Source organism: Lissotriton helveticus, chromosome 1_1 (assembly GCF_964261635.1).
Source record: "Lissotriton helveticus chromosome 1_1, aLisHel1.1, whole genome shotgun sequence".
Classification (NCBI taxonomy): domain Eukaryota; kingdom Metazoa; phylum Chordata; class Amphibia; order Caudata; family Salamandridae; genus Lissotriton; species Lissotriton helveticus.
Genome location: NC_136057.1, coordinates 411,534,048 through 411,560,328, shown reverse-complemented (window position 1 = coordinate 411,560,328; position 26,281 = coordinate 411,534,048). Strand labels below are relative to the sequence as shown.

General features: G+C 42.7%; 1 protein-coding gene across 1 annotated transcript in view; it reads right to left on the bottom strand.

Annotated features, from left to right (window-relative positions):
• The window catches only part of FAR2 (fatty acyl-CoA reductase 2), a 499,288-nt gene that overhangs the window by 86,198 nt on the left and 386,809 nt on the right, over positions 1-26,281 (bottom strand). Inside the window, exon 7 of the mRNA XM_078673760.1 lies at positions 22,765-22,883. Coding sequence (XP_078529886.1) covers positions 22,765-22,883 — 119 coding nt within the window. The remainder of the gene's footprint in view (positions 1-22,764; positions 22,884-26,281) is intronic.

Here is a 26,281-nt window from a genome sequence, read left to right as displayed (position 1 = left end):
TCAAACAAAGGGGTCCTAAAAAATATTACAGTTACATAAATAGTAATTAAACACCAAACTAAACTTGAGACGATACGAATATAATAGATTTCTAGGCAGTATCTTTGTAAAGGGAAACAGCAATAACAACGATGGCCGAACCACAAGTTGCCTTTGCAATGCGATCAGAACAATGAATGCACCTTCACAAAGCATTCCTATACCACACATGTCCTTACAACGACACGGCATTTGACTTTAAAATCCAATGCTTTCCCTACTGTTGAGCCAGTCTGGCGTTGTAATAGAAATGTATACTGTTCCAAAGTCCAGCGCTTTCCCTAAGGCAAGGCGTTGTAAAGACTTGCGTGGTAAAGGCATGCATGGTTAAGATGCATTCGTTGTTTTGACAGCATTGTTAAGACATGCATGGTTTAGACATGCGTGGTTCTGTCATATAACCCTTTGAAAATAATAGTTTAGTAATAGTTGCCTACTTTGGTGCAGGGCTAGTTAAAATCACGAAATGTAAAATGGAGAAAGTACACAATCACATTTCACTCTTTCACATCCTTGTCCTTACCTAATGAGGTGGACACACCTGCTAGTTTCTGAAATACACTTCAAATTCACTCATTCCCTCACATCCCTCTCAAATGTTTCCTGTCTTCTCGGTACAGGGGTCTATAGATGTAGAACCCCTGTAGGGCTGCAGCTCTGGGTGAATGCGGAATATCCTGCTTGTATTACAAGAAATGTACTGTCATCCCTGTATGCTGGTTTGAAATGTAGGAGGTGGGGCTTATAAACAAGTTCTTGTCAGCAGAACGGGCAGCAATGTTGCAAAGGATATCATTGGTGAAGAACACCAATTTCATTTTACCTTTGTGCATGATGCTGAGATTGACAGGTTCAACATGCTCTTGTGGATTAGGGGACTATTTAGGGATCAAGGGGGCAACCCTGCTGTGTCCCTCTAAACATCTATGTACTTTCTGAGTAGTGAGATCTTAGATTAGTGGATGAGTCTGTCTCATATTAGTCTGGAGACACTCTTAATATCACCCTCTGGGGCATGAGCCTCTAATCAATTTAATGAAAGTCCCAAGGGGGTATCATGACATCATCTTAATGGCACTGTTAGGGCCCTGGGGGTACCCGGTTGTTAGTCCCTTGCTGTCACTCAATGACAGTTCCACACCTCTCTTCCACTCTCAGACCCCTTTCATTTATTTTGTCTTCCATACACTTGTTGTTTCTGATAATGCCCTTGCAAGAGTGAAGGAAGAACCATCAATTAACCCTGCTTCACTAGAGATTTGGAAACTACACATTTCATTGAAACATGGAATTCATGCAAGAATTCCCATTCCGATACGCAATGGAGTTACCTACTGTACCCACAACCCTTTGGTAAATCAAATTTACTTTTACATGCTAAAAAGCATATAACCAATTCACAAAAGTGAACTTTCAAAAACATCAGTCAATGACAGAGGTGATGGTTTTGGGGTCACCCACTACCTATGGGGAGGGCAAGCAGATGCCTTGAACACAAAAAGCGTATCATGCTGAATGATTTGTTGATGGTCCCATCCTCCTAGCACCACCCCAAGCAAAGTTATGGGCACCAATACAATGCCAACCAAAGGCCCAGCAAAGCATTATGGGGCAAGATTCTAGAGTTTAGTGAATATTATAGTATTAGCTCTCAGCTGAGCCCAAGAGCCTTCCCCTTAAGGAGTATTTTGATAATGGATACTATAATATTCACTGCACTCTAGAATATTGTCCCATAATGCTTTGCAGGGCAGTTGGTTGGGATTGTATTTTTTGCCCGTAACTGTGCTTGAGGTGGTCATTGGAGGATGGGACCAACACCAATTGTTCAGCATGATGTGCTCTTTGTGTTCAAGGCATCTGCTTGGTTCTCTCCCTGGGTTAATGAGGGCATCAAAATCATCACCTCTCACTGCTTGCTGTATATTCACTTTTGTGAGCTAATTATATGCATTTGAGCACATAATACTAAGGGTATATGTGGTTGCTGTTTTATTAGAATTAATTTATTTGCATAGTTAATTAAAACCGTTGCAGTACAAAAAGATTTCAATTTAAAAGAAGAATTGTGCAAGCATTAAACTACTTTCATCACATCTGTTTTATTAATTGTGGTGAGACAGAAAGGAGTTGTGGAGTAGAATTCACTGAGCTTTTGATCAATTCTGCCAAATTCTGTGTAATGGTACTCCGCCAACTACGCCCACCCTTACTCTCAATCGGGCTAGTCATAGTTTGAGATACCTGTCTGCTGTTATGAACAAAAACCTGAATTTGATGACATCCATTGACCATATTTCAGGTTTCATCCAGTGAAGTGGTTAGGCAAGTCAGTACCACCTAGAATAGGGTTGTTTGACGTAGTTCCAGGTGCATTGAAACCATGGCAGACGTTCAAGATGTCCACATGTTATGTTAAAAAGATTTATATAACGCACAGCTGTCCCATCAAAGGGGCGTCCCAGCGCTTACAAATAGGTGAAATAACACACACAACAGTTCAGGTCGTAACAACCGTCACAGAACCAGAAGACTACACTGAGGGAAAAAGAAAAGTTTTAATAGCTTTCCTATAGACAAGCAAGCAGTCTATGCCCCGTATAGGTTCAGGCAGAGAGTTCCACAACCTAGCAGCAAAACAGCGGAAAGAGCACCCCCCGCATGACAAAGCTTAACCCGTGGGACAACAACCAAGTGTTGTTATAAAATAAAATAAATAAAATAAATCAAATTGGTATTCACACTAATAATTGCAATGAAACTCATTTTTTATAGTGGTTATCTTGAAATTCTGGCAAGCTTCCACTCTCCTGAGCCTGCTTTGAACACATATAATCTAGAAGATGATGAAAGCACTAGAGACTTATTAGAGAACAGTGAAATGTGAGATCATTTCATATTTTACTTTCTTTCAGAGAGTTTTGGATGCATGCAGTTGTCAATGTGGCTATCTCGATAATTATTTTGTCGTTCCACAGACCATCGATATGTATTGGTCAGAGGAGGAAGAGTGCACTAAAGAGGACAGAAAACCCTGTCATCACCAACACTTTGTGGCTCTAACTAATCTACCCTCTAACCTGTCCGCCATTTTCAGCCTAGTTCACCTCTTATGCTTTATATCTGCTTTCTATATATTTCCAACATCCTACAAAGCAGCATTGCCAGTTACATAACACGTGTCTAGTCCCCGGTTACATTGTTGTTGTCCTTTAGATTGTTTTATAGTAACAGCTCTTCACATTTTTCTGACCGTTCTTTACTCATAAACTTTGGGGCATTTTTTCAAGAATGTGTGATAAACATTGAAAAAGTAACAACGCAACTTCCAACATCACAGCATATTGCGGTAAAATTACGCTGTGTTAAAGCATTCTCAACACGGCAGCACCATGCGATATACTTCAGATAACGCTGACCGCGTTAAAATCAACGCCACGCGGCAAAAATTTGCAACGTAAACGCAAAAAAAGCTGCAATGAGGCCAATCGCGATACAAAAATCCGCGAAAACCAGCTATGGACCAGCATTTCACACGCTTCAGGTGGGAAAAATCACCATAAAACTAGAAAAAAACAGACAAACAAATGGCAAACAACAGCGAAGCACAATGGGTGCTGCCGGAGCAAGTACGGAGGAGAACCAGAACCCCACAAGCCCCCCGGAGGACCTGCCTGGGACCTCAGGGTCAGGGAATGCCAAGGAGAAGAAGAGTAGGAAGAAGCACTTCAGGCCGCAGGAAAACAGGATCCTGATAACGGAGGTGGTTGAACACCAACAACAATTCGCCACCTTCACTGTGTCATTGGCAACAAAAAATGGACTATGGCAGTCCATCATGGACAAGGTAAATGCAGTGGGAGTACTAAAGAGGACAATGGAAGATTTCAAGAGGCGCTGCAATGATGTCAAGAGCAAAACCATGCCGTAACTCGCCAACAACCGGAAGGCAGCAATGCAGACTGGAGGTTGGAGTCCTGCGCCACAGGAGGCGCTGTACGATTTGGTGAAAATGGTGTCCACAGTCATCAGTGGGGAGACAGTGGCTGGAGTCGGGGGACCGGACACTGCTTAACATGACCGGACACAACAGCACCAGGGTGAGTAACGACCAGGGACTGGGGGCACAGGGGGAGATAGGCACAATGGCACACATACACAATTGAGCTGAGCACTGCTGCGGACAAACCATGCCCCAGCCCCCAACTCCCACCAAGATATCAATGCACCTAAGTATGCAACATCTCAGCACTGTATAAGCACAGAAGTCAAAGGCACATCGCAGGAAAGGGATAAGGGGCAGCAAAATTAGAGCCGCAGGGACACTCCCCTAAAATACAGCACACACACATTACATGCAGAACACATCAACACCGACAACAATGTCGCACAAACTGCAACACATTCACAGCTTTACGCTGGACTGGCATACGCCAGGCCAGCCCACTCCGCTTACGCTCACCGGGTGGGGATGGCGACGGCAACTCTACATGTCCCAGGTCTACCCTGTAGTGATCTGCTGATCACAGTTCCAGTTGTCGGCATGCCACAGCCACTCCCTAACGGCTGGTGTACACCCACCCCCATCCAGCACATGCTTCACACGACATGTGACCCTGCCAATAAAAAGTCCCGGGCACACGTGCTCAATGCCATTTCCAACCTCTCTCAGGGTGTATCCATGTGGTGTGCATGTAGGAACCCCGGTAAGCTAGGCCCCCTATGCAACATCACTCCAGTAGGAGTTTTTTTGGGAATTAGCTTTATCAAGTTTAGGGGCCGCCAGTCATTGACCTTGCTGTATGCTCTAACAGGGATACGCAGAAAAGGCATTTGTTCATTGCTTAGCTTACGATAGGAATGCCTATGTGTTAGAAACTTGTTAAGGTTAGCCAATTAACATCATGTACCAATCAATGTTGGACTTTCTACGTATTCTACATAATGTAAATAATAATACTTTTAATGTTTATTATTTTATGTAATAAAATACGGCCAGGGATTTACGACCCCTAATCCAAACAGTGTGGTGTTTGAATGGTTTGTCTTGGAGGAAAAGGGTGGCGGTGATCCCCACGGGAGCCTGGAGGGTCCACACCCCACGGGTCTTTTGAATAAAGAGGGGTGGGGGGTTAGGCAGTACAAGCCTATATGTCCATCAGACCAAGGACAGAAGGATTACCTTCTATTGGCAAGTGGCAGTAACCATGCTTTCCACTTTGCATACGATCGCCGCTTACCACCAGACGCAGGCCCTTGCACAGAAAAGGCCTCTTTTGCCACACATTGATTTTCTTTCTACAGAGGTAAAAAGCTGCCATAACAAATGTGTACTTGTATGTAGACATGATGGCAAAAAATAGCCAGCAATGACAGGTTGCAATTTTAGATTAAATGTAACTTGTGCATCGATTACGTATTTTCAACAATTGTAACTACAATTAAAGAAGTGACAGGATTGTTATTTTCCACTCCAACCTAACAAATTTAGTTAACCAGAGACCACAATCTTAGAAATAATAGGCAAAGACAATTCCAATAGGCTTTTATGTAGGGCGCACACAGAAAGGCAAACCACATACAATGGAAGGACAGTTACTTACAAATATGAGAACCCATAACAAACAGACTTACACACATACAAAGATCCGGGCACACGGGCAGTACACACACAGGAATATATGCATGCACGACAGCATATGTACATGCACAAATACATGACAACAACAGGCTTACAGCCACCCATGTACATGTACAATGCATAAGAGCACACATGAATAGGCAGCCATGCAAAACTCTCTAGCCAGAAAACGCCCCATGTCATGTGGCACCTTCAGCTAATCCTATGTCCGCATCCAATGGCTGTTTACGTGATTAGATGTTTAAGCCCACACTTAAAAAGGTAAGAATGAAGCTATAAATCCCTGAGGGCAAGGGTTGGATGTTTAAAACCCCAGAACTGTTTGAAGGTGCCTCACATAAAAGGAGGAAAGTGTCAGCAAAGCCGATACAGAAATGCACGGAGTATGGAAAATTAAAAATCATGCATCTGCACTTTAAGAATGACAATTTTGCCTGTTTTTGTATTACTGCTTTTAAAAGATTTAATATGTCTCCTCTGTTGATATGTTGCTACAGTTTTCTCTCTAAATAGAGTTTAAGTACCCTCTGCTTTTTTGATGTCCCAAGTGATCAAAACAGTGTGCTTTCTGCTTTGAAAGATTATTCTTCTGCACAGAAATTAAATGTATGGTTTATGATACTGACAATTTTATTGTTCCTGCTTTCAAAGAAATCAAATGTGTTTTGCCAGACTTTTACAGCAATAGAGCTCAAAAAGCAAGCTTGCTGCATATTTTTTATTACTTTATTCGATTCATAAAAGCAGAACCATAAAAGTGCATACACATAAAAAACATTTAAAAGTGTTATAAAACAAGAAATTATTCATTGTCACAAAATAACATCCAATTGCTTCATGCTGCAATCCGGTTCAAAGCCTAAGAGCTAAAGTAGTCAAGTCGAACAAAGTGCAAGGTGTGAAACAGAATAATAGGAACAAACGTCATATTAACAAGAACAGCCCAGCTAAAACCAGATTTAAAATCAGGACAACTGCAGCGATAGTGATGGTCTACGCTGGAGGGCGCACTTCAAGAAGATAGCCACACCTAGACGGACTTCCAAAGAAGGAAGCGTTTGTAGAAATGGAAGGGCCACAGTATACTTGTTAATCGGAGCACCTTTGAGGAGAGGGATGAAAAACCTCTTGGTAAAACACCAATAAAGGCTACAGAAAAATACAAAGTGCGCCAAAGTTTGCAAAGTGTTTTCGTCACAAGGGCCAACCAGAACAAGATTGCAATTGTACTGACCCACGGGAAACGAAAGCTCAGAGACGTTTTAAGGCATGGGCAAAGTGGGCTCTGGCCCCCTAACTTACAATGTCTTCTTTTACCACTTTTCAATGTCTCTATCACCTTTTCACACAAAAATATGTGTCCATTAAAATTTTTATTACATTACGTTCTCTTTTATTCCATTTGACTTTCTTTCCTTTTTCCACTTTCCTTTTTCCAGAAATTAATAATTCTTTTCTGTGTCCTTGACTTTTCTCACTCACCAGAGTCACTTTGATTTTCTTGATTACTTTCAATTTCCGGTATATCAGGTAAAGAGATATATATCCATTCAGGTGATCTATACTTTTGGTTTGGTCTCCTTACTCTTTTGTGTCTTTTCAAAATGTCTTTATTTTTCTCTTTTCGGCCTTCCTGACTAGAAATCTCATTTACTTGTTCTTGTGGTACTTCATTTATGTTCATCTATTTGAATTTTAGTCCTTTAATTTCTGCAGGCTAATTATCTCCCTTTTTGGGCTTTTTAACTACTGGTTCAATTGTTTCTCTTTCTACCTTCCAAGCTCCTTTTCTGGAACTTTTTCTCAAAGTACTTTCTCCATCACTTTCATCAGTCTCAGTTTCCGATTTGTCTTTATTTCCCCGAATTTTGAACTTTGTTTCAAATTCAGTCTCCGAATCTTGTTCTTTTCCAGTCAATTCAGCTCTTTTGCGAGGAATCTCTTTATAACTGGTACTTGGAATCTCATCCTCATCGTGAGTTACTTCCTTTTCTCCAGTTTCAAGATCAATATTCCTCTTTTCAGAACTTTCTTCTTGACTTTTAGAATCTCCTCTCTTACCAGGTTTATTCTGTTCTTTTTTAGTGTCCAAACTGTTTTTTTCTTTTTCCAGATGTCGACTTACAGGTCCATCTTTAAGATCTGGAATTTCAATTATTTCAGTATCTGCTTCTGATGCTGAACTTGTATCGGATATTTCCAGATGACGCCTCACAGGTCGATCTTTCTTATTCGGAACCTTATCAACAGTTTCTTCCACATCAGAATCTGAACTAGTCTCTTCTTGCAATTGTTGATTCTCAGGCTCTGGTACACGGATTGTGTGGCTGTCGTGCACCCGTCTTTTAACTCCAGCACATTTCACTGCTGTTGTACTGACCAAAATCACCTGCCTTGGTTTGTCCCACTTAGGTAACCTGGCAATTTTTCCTTCTGTGTGTTTTTATTCGGACCCAATCTCCAGGACTTAAATCATGAGTTGGATTCTTTTCTTTTGTACATGCATCAGTTCCAACCTGGTGAAACACGTAATCAATCGTGTCAGACAAGCCTCTATAGTAATCCAGTATGATATCATCATTTATAGTTAGCAGTTTGTTGACAGGTACTAATGCTTGTCTCATTACTCTTCCCATCAGTATTTCATGTGGACTTAAACCAGTCTTTGTCTGGAATTCTTCTTAAGGTCATTAAAACAAGTGGTAAAGAATCGGGCCATTTCAGTCCAGTGGCCAAACACATTTTTCCAAGTCTGTTTTTAATTGTTCCATTTACTTGTTCAACTACCCCAGAAGCCTCTGGTCTGTAAGCACAATGTAATTTTTGTTGAATATCCAAAGCATCACAAATTAGTTGTATTAGTTCGTTCTGGAAGTGGCTCCCTCTATCTGATTCAATCGTTACTGGAAATCCAAATCTTGGAATCACTTCATGTAATAGTTTCTTTGCAACAGTCACTTCATTGTTTCTTCGTGTGGGGAAAGCCTCAACCCATCTTGAAAATAAGCATCTGATCACCAGGACGTACCTCAACTTGTTACAAGGAGGCATCTCGATAAAGTCCAATTGCATTTGTGTGAGAGGACCACCCTCCAGTCCTATGGTTCCTAAACTCACAACAGTTTTCCTTCTTGGATTCAATTGTTGACAAATCAAACACTGTTGGCACAAACTCTCAGCTAATATTCTGAACTTTGGATTGTACCAAGTCTGCTTGAACATCCTAATCATGGCATCCCTACCTATATGCACTTGACCATGGTACATTCGGGCCATATTTGAGATCATGCTATCAGGCATAACTGGTCTTTCATCCTTGTAAACCCAAATTTCATCTTCTTCTCTGTCTACAACCTGATTTATCCACCTATCTTTTTCCTCATCATTTGCCTCATCCTGAATTTATTTCACTTCCTGTCAAGTTTCAACAACGTTAAGTAAGCATCAAAGGACTTGAAACATGTTCTTTTTCCCTATCCTGATTTATTGAAGCATTATTTTTGGTACAATATTGAGCAATAGCATCTGCAAAACGATTGCCCAATCATCTCCATTCTTATGAGCAGCACAATTCACCACTGCAATGCTCTTAGGAAGCTGTATCTCCTCAAGCAACATTTTCACAAATACTCCATTCCGTATAGGTGATCTAGCAGAGGTCATGTACCCTCCCTTAGACCATGGTTGCCCATAATCGTGGACCACCCCAAATCCATATTGACTATTGGTCACTATGGTAATTCGGACATGTTCTCCCAACTTGCATGCTCGAATCAAGGCAATCAGTTCAGCTACTTGAGCAGAACATACTCCTTTCAGAAAAGATGCTTCCATGACATCTGCCACTGTACAAACAGCATATGTAGCACTTAAATTCCTTTCATCAGTTCTCAAACAAGAGCCATCAACAAACAGCACCTTTATCTGATTCTTCCAAATGTTCATCTTTTATATCAGGTCTTGGTTTGGTATAGTATTCCAGCACATCCAAACATTTGTGATCAACATCATCTTTCACTCCCACATCCAAAGCACCTGGTAACTAAGTTGAAGGATTCACATTAACACACCTAGCAACAGTCACATTGTCTGCACCCAAAATTACTTGTTCATACCTGGTCAGGCGACTATTGGTCATATATTGTGTCTTGGTACGGGTCAGGAGTATCTCCACAGACTGTGGCACATAAACCTTAACCGGATACCCCATCACAATTCCATCACTTTGTTCAAGACTCATACTTGTGGCTGCAATGGCTTTCAAACACCCAGGCAATGCTCTTGCCACTGGATCTAATACTGCTGAAAAATATGCAATAGTCCTTATCATTCTTCCATGTCTCTGAATCAAAACTGACAATGCACATCCCTCTCTCTCACTGTAATACAGTTCAATTTATTTTTATAATCAGGTATGCCTATTGCTGGTGCTTCACATAGACTAGTCTTCAATTTTTCAAATGCTTCCATTTCTTCTTCATTTAGCACAATAGGATCTTTAACATCACCTTTTGTCAATCTCTGTAATGGTTTTGCAATTAGTGAAAATCCACTTGTCCATTGACGACAGTAACCAACCATACCCAAAAACATGCTTACTTGTTTGTGTGTCTTTGGTGGGTTCATTCCTCTGATTCTTTCTTTCTGAGGTCACTTTTCTTACTCCCTTTCCAACCTTATGACCTAGGTATTGTACTTCTTGTTGGCAAAACTGTAATTTTGATGGGGACACCTTAAGTCCCCTTCTGCTAAATGGTTCAGCAATTCAATAGTATCAGAAATGCAATTTTCTTTTGTCTTTGATGCCACCAACAGGTCATCAATAGACTGGACCAATACTGATTTTCCTGCCAAGTTTAAACTCTCTAATGACTTTTTCAACATCTGATTAAAAATTGAAGGACTTTCAGTATATACTTGAGGAATTCGGCATCATGCCACAATACGCTCTCCAAACCGAATTGCGAAAATAGGCTGGCTATCTGGATGTAATGGAACTGTAAAGAATACCAGTATACCATTCTGCATCATGTGGAATCTGATATAATATCACTGCTGGATTTGGCACAATTGGACAACATGGAACAACTATTTTGTTTACCTTTCTCAAATCTTGTACAATTCTAAATGTGCCATTTGGCTTTTTCAGACCCATAATAGGTGAATTACATGGGCTAATAATTTCTCATAATTCTCTCAGAATTCTTTGCTCAGTCGTTTTGTTAATTACTGGAGTTACCCCTTCAATTATTTCTGGAGTCAATTTATATTGTGGGATATTTGGATATACAGCATCTTCTTTTACAGTGATTTTTACAGGACTTACTCCTTTCATTAGCCCTATTTCTTCTCCTGTGAAATCGCAGAGATCTTCTTCAACTGTTTCATTTAATTCATTTGGAATATTCTGTTTATCAAAGAATGGAAAGTTTCATTCTTTTCTGAATCAATTATTGACAGTCATTTTATACATACTGTCATGATCTGCTGTTTGAAAAGCTATGCCATCTGGTGAACCATAAATGGCACAATTAATTTTACACTGTATATCTCTTCCAAGTAGATTTACAGGACTACTGTCACATACTACAAGACGATGCATTTATTTAAAGTTATCAATTTCTGTTTCTACGGGTTGTGTTAATGGAGCTTTAATTTGTCTGTTTGTTACACCTACAACTTGGATTACTTCACCAGAGAGAGAAAGGTTTTGTATTTCTACTGATCTAACTGTAGAACCGGTAGCACCAGTGTCCACTAGGAAAGTCTCATTTACACCATTCACTTTTCCATTCACATAAGGACCAGATTGATCTACCTTCAGAGTTGTGCCAAGCATGCACTCCACTTCCTCTCCTAAGCACCATCAGAAACTCTCATCTGATTCATTTCCATCCGATCTTAACCACTACTGTGGAAGAGCAGTCGCAAGTGGTGATATTTTTACCTGCTCTCCTTCGTAGAATCCTGTCTTTGCACTGTATCTTTGACGATTAACACTCTGTGGAAGAGGTGGCAATGGCACCTGATTCGGTTGAGTGACTACCTGCTGCTGTGGTGGAGTTTGTTGATTTACCTCAATCTGCACCTGCGGATTCAATGATTTATTTTCTTGGTCAACCCTTGGTGGTAATTTACACTCGTTTCTCCAATGCCCCATTTTTCCGCAATTATGACATGACAATTTTTTTTAGCCTCATGAATTTTCATTGGTCCCTTTCCCTTATTCAAATTATTTTAACATTTCGTTATACTTCCATTATTGATAAATTGTGCCCCTTGCTGTTCTGCAACTTTCACTTGTGCCCACATTGTTTTCTCCTTGAAATTTCGCTGTCTAGCTCCAATGTCATCACTACAATATTTGGCATATCTCAATACATCGTCGACTGAGCTGGACTGCCAGCACATCATATGATGCCTAATCAGGTCACCTATTTCAGGCCGCAAACCAAACACAAATCTATATGCAAAATGACGCATATCCTTTTCACTCAGGGTATCATACTCACTATACTGTTTGAAAACTAACAATAATCTTTCATAATATGCAAGTACCGATTCCTTTAACTCTGGAATAGTTCTATCAATCTTTAACCAATCCGTTTCTTTTGGTGGAATTTTATTTTTTTAAAAGGTAATAACTTGATCATATTTTCTCATGACTTCTAGAGCTGGAGCACCTGTTTTTGCATCTCTCAGATATTCTTGCTTTGGCCAATCAACTGTAATTTTACATTCTGTCCACAAATCTGCGGGTACAACTATGTCAAACAACCTGTCTAAATCTTCCCATAACACTTTAGATACTTTTAGAAATCTATCTACTTGTCTCTACCACTCAACTGGTTTTTCTCTTAATCTTGGGAAATCATTCGTAAATGACAATAATTCTTGTCTACTCCATGGTACATGAACATATCTTCCTCCTGGTATTTCTCGCATAGGATAATCCTTTGCTACACTCGGTTCTTTCTGCCTAACAGGAAATGTTAAGGAGGTTTTATTATTAGATTCTTCCTTCTTTTTCAACCATTTACCTCTCCATCGGTCTACATCTCCCAATTTTCTTAGTACTACAATTAATTCTTTTATTTGGGTCAATCTCCCTGCAGTATTCATATTGTCAATATCCTTTTTAGTGAAGCCTACTCTATATGGTTTGTGTCATATTTTTACTTTTGCAAACTCTATACCTAATTCGTTTGCAAGCTCCTCCAATCATTCATGAAGATTCTTAGCTCTCCATGTTATGCTTTTACTCATGAAAATCAACTCTTCATCTTGGTAAGCTTTTAGTTTTTCTGTTCCAATTGTTCATATTATTAATTCTTCCATATCTATTTTTAATTTAGACACATCTAAAACTTTAGGTTCTGGATCTTTTGGCTGTAGAGTCCTACACCAATCATTTAATTCTTCAACTGATGTACCTACTGGAGTTTTAATTATATCTAAGTCAATTAAACTTTTCTCTGGAGTTACAGTTGCTGATTCTGCTCCCATGGGAATATTATATATTGGACTCTGATTCATTGTCAAATTAGGTGGTGATGTCCTAGCAGTATTTCTGATGTCATTTAAATATGGATAAATCCTTTCCCTTACTTGTGGCATACTTGAATTTAAAGGAACAACCAACGAATTCTCATTTATTTTCTGATTTTCAAAAAACTGAATTACAGGACCTATTGTTACAGGTACTGTCACAGCTTCTACATGTTTTGTTAATTCGTTAATTGTTTTCGCCAATTTCTTCTAAATGCCTTTTTGGGGTTTCTATTATATCATTCTCCATTGGCGGTGCATTTGGAGTTACCACAACAAAAGTTGATTAATACGGTGGAGGTCTTTTATTCAAAATGCTTTCCAACACCTTGTCCTCCGTGTCACTCATTCTATACATACTCTTTTCTGAAACCTGGTTATTTATTTTCTCCGTACATTTTCTCCCTACAGTCTCATCCACTGTTCGTACTGGATACATTCCATCTCATATATCAGCCATTCTCCATCTTTTCATTTTACTCTAATGCGTAGATCCCCAATATCCTTTAAAATGTCCACGTCTACCATCCATATTTCTAAACCTTTTTTCCTCTTTAGCATGCATTTCATCTTCCCATTCCATTAAAGCCTTAAACTGAGTTGGTCTAGGTCTCGGTTCAAGTCTCATCATTTTCTCTCTCAAATTTCTCAATACAGCTGAACTAAATGAACCTGTTCCTGGAAATGCCAACACTCCATAATTTTTAGTATATTTTGCCCAGTTCTCAAACCACATACATGTATAATAGCCATATTTTGTCATCATGTACGATGCAGGCGTTTTTGGTGGAGGAAGCTATTTTCCCTCTCGTCACTATTTTCTTGTCACTTTTAAAGATTTTAGATTTTCTTAAACCATTAAGGTTTTTCTCTGTCTTCCTCATAATAATAATCATTTTTTACGAATGCTGTCTCAAATAAGATTGTTTATTTTCTTCTGATCAGTACCACTATTCTTTGTCCAATCCCAGCGCATCTCACACTAACGCACCAATCGGCACAATTTTCGTCACACAAATTCTAACCAATCCCAGCACGTCTTCACACTAACGCACCAATAAATGCTTCATATGTCACAGTCATGTGGACCAATCCTAGCGCGACTCATGTTACATCAGCTTCTACTCCTGCTGACCCCTCCTTTACAAAATGTATCGGCACAATATACTTATACTTTATACAAATGAAATTCAGTTAGTAACGACATAAAACATTTCCATTTGTCTGTTTCGCTAAACCAAAGTGATAGTTTTGTCCAAACTCACAAGTACTCTGTATTTCCAGTAGACAGCGCTTACCTCCTCTTTACCACAGAATTTTAGTTTCGCCGATAAAGTAGCACTTCCCTCTACCATACCCTTCTCTCAAGCTTAGGTGAAAACCTATTACTCTCCCAGGGATAAGTTTTAGTCAGAATATCCAATTGATTCCTGTGCTTAAGGCCAAGATTTTATAGGTTGCCGTCGCTATACATTCATCACTTTCACACTGAAAATGTCCCTAACCTGTAACACACAACAATTTTACTACTTTGAAACCAGACTATGTAATGTGTGACTTCACTTGCCACACTTCCTATGCCTGCAGACAGAGTGACCAACTTCCTACATCCCAGAAATGTTCATATTCCGACTACATATAACATAATACAGACTCGACATATAGTGTTAGCACATAAAGCATTGATAATCATCAAATCTCCAAACTAACCTATAGAAACCACTACTCTGCTACCAAGAAATCTGATCCAGCGCGGCTCTCTAACAACCTTTAATTCTCACCTCACAAAACTCAGGAGCAATCATTTTACTCGTCAGTGGGGCCCATAACACTGCAAGTCATTTACCCTTTCACTCACACACACACACACACACATTACTTCTGGATCAATGACAAAGAAAACGAGCTGCTGGTTAGCTGGGTACCTAAGCTCATATTAAATTACATTATATACATATTACAGAAATTCTTTACACATGCTAATCCGTTACCTGGATAACTCAACACCAAGGTACTCCACTATTTGGCCAATAGATCATCTAGTAGAAGTTAGTTGATGGAGACTAAGACCATCTTAATCATAGTAATCATAGTAATCTTTATAACTTCAGCATTTATCTTGTCATGACATTTAATTAAATAAAACCCACAACTCAAATTTAGAATTAAAAATTAAAAATTTTAATCTAAACATTTTAGGAAACTGCATTTTAGTTTATTTAGACAAGCAAGAATGTATCAATTTTATTTAGTACAAGTTAAAAGAAAAATGAAAATTAGAGATCATATTACCTAGCTCTGTCATAAAGAAATTACAGAGTTGCACAAGTCTCGATCTGCCTCTCTATGCTTCTCAACGCCTCACTTCCAAAATAAAATCTCTGCATTTGGCCATCTTCATTGCTCCAAAAATTAAAGTCCAAAAATATTTCAAAGTCTCTAGCACCATAAAACAGTTCAAACCAACAGCATGTCATGGTGCAAAATAAATACAAGGAGCAAGCTTTTTTCCCTTTTTCGAACACAATCTTTTATACCCTTTTTCACTAACTAACTAAAATTGAAACTTTTAGGGTCCACCGTACATTCCGATTGGTCCATTAGAGGGGTGGCTATGATCACCTCATCCTATTCTTGACAGAACCGGTTTTTCAAATTGTTCAGTCATTCTCATATATTCCCATAGATGTAATCTCTGTTTATATTTTGTTATTCATAATATGGTAACAAGGTCTTCCGTTCCCACAGTCTCAGATGCAAACATCTTTTGGCATCCTTCTACATCCTGGGCCAAGCTGACCCTGACACCACTTTGCACTGTGTTTCAGTCATTCTGTTGATTTGGCTCTTTTGTCTCAACGCATGCGTAGAGGCTCTCCCTCAGGCCAATGTCAATACTGCAGTCGGCAGCCATTTTGCAGCACCCAGGCCGCATAGGCCACAATGAGAACTAGTGCGAAAACAAACACAACAAACAATAGATTTAGAATGATAGTTTCTTCTGTTAACCTCCCACCATTCTAATATTCCCAATTAGTGGTTACCTAGCTGAAGCGTGACAAATAGCTTTGTTTACTTACCAAATTCATTTATTTCTCATAGCCACAATAAGACATACACACTTTATAAAAGCAAAACAAACATACTGTTTTCGTATTATTATCTCTATGTTAATATGACTCGTTCACAATTGTTAATAAATTAGTTTTTGCAAATAGCAATTAGTTTCCTACGTGTAAAATGTCTAAGCGTGTTTTGTTGGTTAATTATTCATGCTTCAAACGATTACATTGATTATTGTTATGCGAGTGTAACTTCACAGGGGGTACACAAAAATGTTGTCTCACCCCTGCTCCATCAGCTAAAATTGGATCATAACTTCAGAGCTAATCCAAACAGGGCCCCAACATATGTTTGGCCCAGGGCCCCAAAATATTTAAGATGTCCCTGAGAAAGGTGACGCCTTACCAGTACCAGCCGAAATCTAGTCAATAAGGTCCTGTCCCGAGATTTCGAAACCCACTCCAGATACAGTTCCAGCCCTGAAGTAGTTTGGACTGACAGATACTCCCTATTGGCAGGTTTCTTCAGCTTCAACCATTTTCCTTCTTCTCTCTAAAGCTCCCTAGTTCTGGAATAACCCAGGTTTTACCACTGCTTAAGATATTACTAGGAGGAAAAAATAAATCAAGTCTGCCTGACTTGACACAGGTGTCCGTCCTGGATATACGAAAGTCACAGAATACAAAGGTCCCTGTCAAACGACAAAAATGTCTAATATCTTCTTATTCAGGCAGGTTTGGGGTTTTTTCCAGACTGAACAGCATAAGATTAGTGGTGCTAAACGGATTTGGTTAGCTTCAAAGGGTATACCAAGCTCCTCGTGTACGGAGCACGTAGACTAACCCAGTGAAACGCCAATGATTCGTCTACATATCATGTACTCCTCTCCCGACATTAACCTGATTTCCTTATATCCCCGCGGGTTGACTCCATAGGTTAGGGGTGGTAAACACCTCCGTTTATAAATCTCCAACCATAGGTGCAATAGGCTTGTTACAAAGGTTGGAAGCAACACTAAAAAGGAAACCAATTGAATTGCTAAACTTGAGTCTCCTGTGTTTCAAACATGGGCCCCAAGTCCCCTGGGAGCCAAATGTTACCCACAGGTATGAAAATTCAAGCCTTCTGGAGATGGGAACATCCCACAATACGAGAGTTTGCAGCTTCAAATTTTTGGGGCCCAGGCCATAACAAAGGACTTAGCAGAATTTGTGGCCAGACCAAGGCTGTACATAAAATTTAGAAAGAAATCTCTAAACATTGATGATGACCATTGGGAGTGCTGGACATTAAAAAGGAGGAGAGGGATTTTCTGCCCTGCCACAGCCGGTATATCCCTTAATAACTAAGTTAAAATCCAAATCCTTAATATATAATAAAAATAAAACTGGTGCTAAAACACAGCCTTGCCGAACACCAATTTCTCACTACATCAGTATCTAACAGTAGCTTTTAAATCTGTGCGAAGAGCTCTTAAAAAGGGCACCAGGCCATGATCCACCCTATTGGCTTCAAGTATCTCCCAGAGTTTTGACCTGACCACGGTATCAAAAGTGCAGACCCGGTTCATAAAATCAAGATAAACATGGCCTCTTTTTGCCAAAGTGTATTTACTGATTAGCAGGTGTAGGTTAAGGCACTGCTCTTGAGTGCCCAGATCGGTTCTGAAAACAAATTGAGCATCAGATATAATGTGGTTTTCCATAGACCAGGACATAATTCTGTCAAGGATTACCCTGCCATGACTTTAACAGTGGAAAAGATAAGAGAAAGAAGCCTATAGCAACTAGGGGAGACCCCATTACCTTTTCAAAAATAGGCACAATGATTGCTGAACACCGCGACTCCGGAATGCCTATTTTGCAGGCTACATTTGAAAAGTAGGAAATAATAGGTGCCCATGGATCCTCCTCTAATATATATAGGTCCATAGGAACCCCATCAGTACATAGGGCTTTAAACTTGGGGCTCTCGCGGATTGCCCTCATTAACTTCATGAGCGCTGCACTCAATATCCAAAGGACAGATGGACGGAATAGAGGAAAATGCCTCGCTATCGAGGTCAGCTGAATGATACACTTTACTATAAACTCAACCCAGGAGTCTTCAGGGATATTAGTACAAACCTGGTTACAATCATTTTTCAAGATTTTGCTATTCTTAATGTTCCAGCTGGAATGTATTGCCCTGCAGGAGCTTACCAAGGAGGACCAGGCATCCTCCCTCAGTTTGGACTTCCTCTTACTGCATGTACTTCTTCACAGTTCTTTCACTCTGTTTTGGTTTATTATGCTTTTCATTAGCCTATGTTTATGTTTCGCTGTAGACACCAGGTACACAGGCAATATATTTGGAGGGGGGCTAGGGCAGTGCATTGCATGAATATTTCAATGGACAAAGGAGTTTTATAATAACTATCCCATGGCTTCCCTGGAGACTAATTTCATTTGTATAGTCCCAACAAAGAAAACATGAGATGTAACACTACCCCCAGGTCCCTCCAGTCCTCGTCCCATTCCTTAATTAAGTGGAGATGACTATCTCCGTGACAGAAAAAAAGAAAAGGAACATGCTGGGATACCCAACTCCCTCCCTCCCACTGGGAGTACATTAGCGGTACCAGCCCAGCATGCAGCCTGTTCTTTTTTTCTGTCTTCCGACAGATTGGAACGTGTTTGGACTTACCTGATGGTTTCTTCACTGGACGTCTCATCTGGGCTGCTGGGCTGTCCTCGCCATCCTCTTCCGCATTCTCCTGGCCTGCCGGGCATGCCAGGAGCCGCGTTGATTGCCGACTGGCCCTTTGCGGCTGGGGTGCTGTTCCTTCCGGTCTCTTCTGGGTTGCAGTGCGCATCTCATTGTGGCTTGGTCGGTCTGGGGGAAGCGGTGCTGCGGCTGTGTGGCGGGTCCTGGGGCTCTGCTGGGCGATGCTCCTGGGCCCCCTGCCTGGCGTTTGCTGTCCTACCGGCCTCCTCTTCTTGCTGCTCGGTTGTGTTGATGCAGGGGCGGGCCTTGCTGTGGCCTCGGAGGTTTTTTTCAACGGACTTCTCCACCCGGTGCTGGTTTCCTGGTGCTCGCCTGGGCTGGCTATTAGGGGCAGTGGGCTTGTGGTGCTCCCTCCCTGCCCCCTTGGTGAGTACCGCATAGCGGTCCCCCTTTTTTTCTCCTTGCTGTTTTGGGGATAGGTTGGCTGACTCTCCTTCTGGGTGCTGTCTGGATGAGGGCAGTGACTCCTGGTGATGCCAGGGTTTGTGCCCGGGGACCCATGCATGCGGTGCAGGCGCCTTTCCGCTGGACTGCTTCTCCACTTCTGCCCTTGCCTGCGTCTCTTCTGGCCGTACCTTCCTGGGTGCACCTGTTCTTGTCAGTGGGCGAGGCTGTGGCGTGTGGCTTGGGCTGCCGACTTTCGTGCCTTTGACTGCAGGTTTGAGCCTGGCATCCGCTCCACATCCTGAGATTTCAAACATGACCCATCCTTGTGTACTGTAACTCATGGTTGTGTTATATGAACATGTTGTCTTTCGCTGAGATAAGTGCCCCTTTGAGGACGCCTCATCTGCGGTGACACGTGCTACTTTTTTGGTTTGGCAGGTTCAGTGCATGGGCTGTTTCACAGAGACAGCTCTGCGGCCTACATTCCTGTGAATTTGATTCACGCACTTGTCGTTTCGCTACCTGCTGCAGCATCTCTGGTCTTTTTCACCTCGGTTTATTCTGGGTTCGATTGGCTTCTGCTTTCTGTGGGATTCGCTTGCAGCCCTGGGTGGTGTCTCTTCCACATGCCCTCTTTAGGTGTTTGGGTTGCTGCCTGATTGGCCTTCTGGTCGCTGCCGCACTGTACGCCTGGGCCTCTGGGTGGTGCTGGGGTCTGAGCCCGAGGCCTCCTGCTTGCATTTCTTGCACCCTATGGCACTAGGTTCCGCTGGTCTCCCTGGGCCTTGACGTCTTGGTTCCTTGTTTCTTTCAGGTGCTGTGGGATCCAGTCGTCTTCGGGTCTCTCCCGGTGCTAGTGGATTCCTGTCTTTGCTGGCACCTGTTCCTGCATCCTGGCCCTCTGTGCTTTGCTGGTTGCATATGGCGTTGGTCTGCTTGCTGTCTCTGTCCTGGGCTCTTGTTGTCTCCGGCCTGGTTCTCTGCCTCCGCTACCACCTGCTCCCAGGGTCCTGGCGGTCCTTCAGCTTCTTCAGCTGCCTGCGACTTTGGTTCCCCTGCCTTCCCTGTCCTGTCTTGGGCCATGATTTCCCCTGGGTCGCTACCCTTTTCGGGGGGGTTCTGCCTGGGGGGTGGGGGAGTTCCTTAGGGGCTTCCTCCGTGTGTTCTCCCTAGCCTTTTGGCTTTTCGCTTGCTCGGAGCATGTTGCTGGTTGGCGTCTGGGCTGGGAGTCAGTCCCTGTGGGTCTCCCGTTGGCCTGTCCCCTTGGTGCCTGCTGCATTTCCTTAGGGGCTTCTCCTCCGTGGGTTGTGTTCTCCCTAGCCTTTTGGCTTTTCGCTTGCTCGGAGCATGTTGCTGGTTGGCGTCTGGGCTGGGAGTCGGTCCCTGTGGGTGTCCCCTTGGTGCCTGCTGCATGGTGGCTTCTTGCTTGCATGTGCTGGTGTGCGGCCTAGGCTTCTGCTGCACCTGCTGCCCGCCCTGAGGTTTTGCCGGGTCGGCCCTGGATCCTCCCTGGGATGGTGTCTGCTTGCTAGGCCGTGGCTTGCTTTGGGCGGTCTCTCCCGAGGTTTGTTGGCTTCTTCTTATGGCCTCTTTGCTCTGTCCACTGGGTCTCCAGCCGTCCGGCCCTGCCGGCTTCTGCTGTCCCTGGTTGGCCCTGGGGGGTGCCTGGATTGGGGTGCGCCTGGGTTGGCCTCTGGCTGTAGCCTGTTCTGGTCTACCCTGGCTGCTTGTGAGGCGTTTTGCCCTTTTTGGATCCTGGTGCCTTGCGGTTCTTGGGCTTCCTTTGGCTGCCTGCAGCCCTTCCACCTGTTGGTTCCTGCCCTTCTGTGGCTTCGGGCCTGGTGCGTGCCTGTCTGGGTGCCTGCCTGCCTGCCTGCGGTTTTCGCTGTTAGGCGCTTCTTGCTTCCTTCCTGGTGCTTTTGGTTTGCCCCGTGCTTGCGGTGTCTGCCTTCCACGAGTTCGCTGGGCCCTCCCACTTGTTTTCCGAGGAAGGAGGGGGGGACTGTTGTGTCCTTCCTCCGTTCTGGAGGACCCTTGACCTTGTTGGGCTGTTGGATCCGGGGCGGTGCGGTTGGGGCCCTGATGGGGTCTGGCTGGTGTTGGGTGTTGGCTTGTTTGGCTTGCCTGCTCGCCTGCCGCTCCTTTTGCCTCCTGTGGTGGCTGGGTGTCGTTGGTCTTCCTTGGCCTCTGCCTTGGGTGGTGCCTTGTTCCTCAGGTTCCCGGCTCCTGTGCCCTGCCCTGTCTGCTGTGCCCTTGCTGGTTTTGGGGTATCGGCCCTGTCCGCTTGGTTGGGGGCTTCCTTGGTTGTGTGCTCCTGCCTGCATCTTTCTCCTTCGTATGGGCTCCTTTTTGCTTCTGTAGGGTGCATTTTTTCGGTCTTGGGCCCTTGGCGTTGGTGGGGTCCAGAAGGCCAGGTTCTCTGCTTTGGTATTCTCCACTTAGTAAAGGAATGGGATGAGGGCAGGAGGGACCTGGGGGTAATGTCCTATTACTTACCGGTAATCTTCATTACTCCTGGTCCCATTGTCCTCGTCCCATTCCTTACACCCCTCCCTCCCAGGCGACCGGCCTTCCGGTTGTAGGCTTGATATTTTCAGGCTGCATGCTGGGCTGGTACTGCTTATGTACTCCCAATGGGAGGGAGTGGGTTGGGTATCCCAGCATGCTCCTTTTCTTTTTTTCGGTCGCGGAGATAGTCATCTCCACTTAGTTAAGGAATGGGAAGAGGACAACGGGACCAGGAGTAATGAAGATTACCGGTAAGTAATAGGACATTAGCGCAGCACACAAGGTAAACTCCTTCACTCAATCACGCTCCACCACTCTCTCTCACCCAGTCACAAAGTAGGAAATTCACTGTGCTGTGCCCCATGCCTTTTCACCACAAGATTTGGTTTGAAATAATTCTGCAAGTGCCATTCATTAGGACAAACAGTGTTTGACAATATACACATTGAACACAAGTTTGGTAATAGGCACTGGCTACTTGGCATTCTTTTCTGAAAAGTTGCCAAGAAAGCAAAAAGTGCTGACTTTGTCTTCTTGTACTAAAATATCTAAAGGTGAGAAAGACCTGTAGACTACAGGAAACAAAAAGCCATATTAACAAGATGTAACCAGGATTTAGTGACAATACAGCCGGTTATTTTAATGTCTTCATTTAGGGACTTTGATGCAGAAAGGTGAAGCTGAAGAAGGCAATCATTTTTCCATATCCTTCTCAAAATTGATATACGGGCTAAATTAAGGTTCCTCAAGGCCTTTTCCACATTTCATGAGGCAAGCAATTAACCCTGTTGGCGGAATCCGCAGTTCAGTACCTGTGCACCGCCGTGTGCCAGCCTGCTGCCAGTGTGAGGTTCACCACCACGTCCACAGGTATGAGGTCTGCCACTGCGTTGTTCGAGGCCTTCATTGTGCGCAGGATCCCTTTACCAGCCTGCAAGGCAAGACAGAGGCTTGGTTAGCAGAATGTTGGCACAAGTGGGGATTTGTAGTAAAACCATACTATGTGAATGCGGAATGTAAAGTGGGAAGCTGATGCCGTCGATCGGGTTTTAGAAACAGTAGTCGCAAACCGCTGTTGTAGAAAGTAAAACAGAACAAAGAAAAATACTTTCCACAGACCTGTGGCAACTACAATAGAAACAAAAAAAAAGGCATTCCCCAGATTCCTGCGACAAAGCAACACTTTCATGGCTGTGGCTTCTTCAGATGTAAATATGTGCCGTGCATTTGTGTGTGGGCGCTTCGTCAGGAGACATTGGCATTCCTTCCACATCTGGAGTCCTTGACATTCAGCTAAGGATGCATATAATATGCCGAGCTCAGCCGCCCATCAATCATGCCCATTCCATTAGTCTTTCTGGGTCAATATTGATTAATTATGCCATCAGTGTGTATATACACAATGATGTATTTACCCAGACAGTCACTTTAATGCACTTTCCCTACACTGGAAGTAAATTAGATCCGGGTTCTTGCAAAGACGTTTACATCTTCAGTAGTGTTTAACTTACTCCTAGATCATAAATATCCGAGTGCCTTCCTCGTTCTACAGTCAAAAGAATTGTGTACTGTTACATGAACGGGATACATGCACATCAGTGTCTTTGTTATAATAATAATAATAATATTAATATTATTATTATTAATAATAATAATAATAATAATAATAATATAACTTAAAAGAAAACCGGGAACAAGGCTCAGACTAAGCCCGCTTACACAGCATTGCCACTCATTTAGGGTGCCCGCAGCACTTATTTCATGAGCCTAATCACAGTTACTCGTTCACCTCCAGTTCCCAATTTTTCCTACTTTTCCTACCTCAATGCAAGTGTGTACTTTTGTTTGCAAATTGCTGAAATTTTGTCATGATTTTTGTTTAGCACAGAAAATGGCTGCGCTGTTTTTTACTTTCACCCAACTCCGAAATAGAATATTTCACCCCCTGAACGATGCACCTATTACAGATGGGTTTGCACCAATAGCTTGCACAATGGCAATAAAAACGTTCTATTTCTGCTCATTATATTTCCCTCTTTATATTACAAGAAAGAAATAGGTGATTTAGAGTTTAACAGAGTGGGTGAACCACCATAATGTGGTGATTCGCCCACCTTGGCAAACTAGCGATTCCATGCTCCACTTAACAGTGGACTGTGAGGTCATAATGGTGGTCGCCGGCCCTATTTAGGGCGGGCTTCCTCCCACTAGGTTTCCCTGCCTAGGACAACCATTTTCATGACAACAAACAACTGGCCATTGAGGGATAAATTCTACTACTTTCTTTGTCGACTACAGTGTATAAACTACTATTGGAGTTCATTTACTCATTTTAACATGTAGTTTTAATAATTTTTTCAAAAGACTACCAGAGATAGCTGTAAACCAGTTCTTTATTTCTCATTTTTATATTCCAAAATAACGTCAATATCCACATTATTTAAAAAAAAGCAGACACTTTCCTCATTTATAGTTTCTAACAAAAACAATGGATGGGTCCGTCTTATAGGCCGTCCACATATGTATCTAATCAATCACAATTCTATTGTCCATATACTATACATATGATGTGCTTAGACTGCTGTTTCTTGTCCCAATACAACTTTGCATTTGTTGTGGACCCCTTTTGGAAGAAGTCGACGCATTTTGGACAGGTTACTTCCAGCCCCCTCAGCACTATACAAGGAGAGTGAATGCTTACAATTCTGTATGGTGCCTGCCCAAGGTGTCTTGAGATCACCTAAGCTCACAAAAGTGGAATAAACAATCCCTGCTTTGACCATGCGGCTATCCCCTATAAATCGGCTGCAGGCTCTGACGTGGCCGATTGTATCCTGCCTTCCACCTACACCGCCAATTATGTGAGGATGCGGCCTAAGGACTAGAATGGTAAACCTCGAAGCTGGCAAACTGGGTTTGAGTCTCGGCAGGGAAACTCAACATCCTGTGATACTGGGCAAATCACTTAGGGGCCGATTACGATGTTGGTCATAAAGCCTCTGACCTTAGATTGGAGGCATTACGACCGACATTGTCGGTTTCAATTCCGACCGGCTGATTACGATACAGCCAGTCAGAATTGAAACCGGCGGTGATACCCATCAGCTTCCAGTCAGAACCAGCTCGTAATCCATATGGATGGTGGTTTAAGCCGTCCGGATTTTGATGCACCGTTACCGGCAGGGTTTCCATGCTGGCCTCTCCGACATGGAAACCCTGTCAGAAAGCATGTTTGGGGGGCCCTAGCAGGGACTGCTTTCTCGTGCAGCCTCCGGTTGGGAGCCGAGGGGCACCTACATGCACCTTGTGGCAGACACCTTGAGGTGCTTGCCACAGAGTTCTTCCATAGAGAAATGGGAGAATGCGACTGCACTATGTGCGGTCGCATCCTAATTAGGCAGTCAGCCCCACTGACCGGAGGTTGGCCGGTCCCATTTCCACCACGGTTTCGGTTGGAGGGAACTCCGACCAACATCGTAATTAATGCGTCAGTCTGTACTGTAATGCACCTTGAGCTCATTTACAGCGCTCTGATACTTTCGGGTCGAGTTCACTTACTAGGCTCTGACTGAATTCATGAGCACAAAACAGCCGTCTATGTGGACTCGTTCAGCTGCAAACTACAACCGCGCTTCCCTTGTTTCAAAATGTGTTTGGCGTCACACAGTCAGAGCATAGTAAGCGCCACAGGAGAAGACGCAATCATACCTCACGTTGATGAAGGACTGACATGCACTAATTAACTTGTGTGTGCGTCAAAACACCCAGCTACGGTTTTCTTTTCTTTCTACTATATTGACATGCAACAACTTCGTTTCAGCCTCATCTGAGAGCTTTGAGGTACAATGAGGTACAATGTGGATATCTGGTGGACACAGGTTTTTGGATTTTTGGATTCAATGATCACACTCGAGAAGAAGTTAGAACTACATAGTGAACTGAAAGGTTTGCAATTGAATAATGCTAGCTAGATACTCAGTGATCGCAAGCAAAAGAAAAGGACGCATAGGTCCCATAAATTGAACAAAACATGCCATATTTTGCAGAGCCTTTTCCAGTCTCCTCAATTTACAGACACCCGTGGTCCTTAGGGAGCCAACTAGGGCCTTTAGAGAGGCAATTCTATTTAACTTAAATGATAGAAATGCATAATTAGAGACGCCGGCATCACACTTGACCACAATGTGCAAGATGGGATGGTCTCCAGAGAATATGCAGTAAGGCTTCTTCTGGGAATATCTGCACACGGGATGTGGGGGAATGTACGGCCTATGTAGCTTAGAAGTTTTAATAAAACAATGGGATCTCTGATGAAGGTCCAGTTGTAAA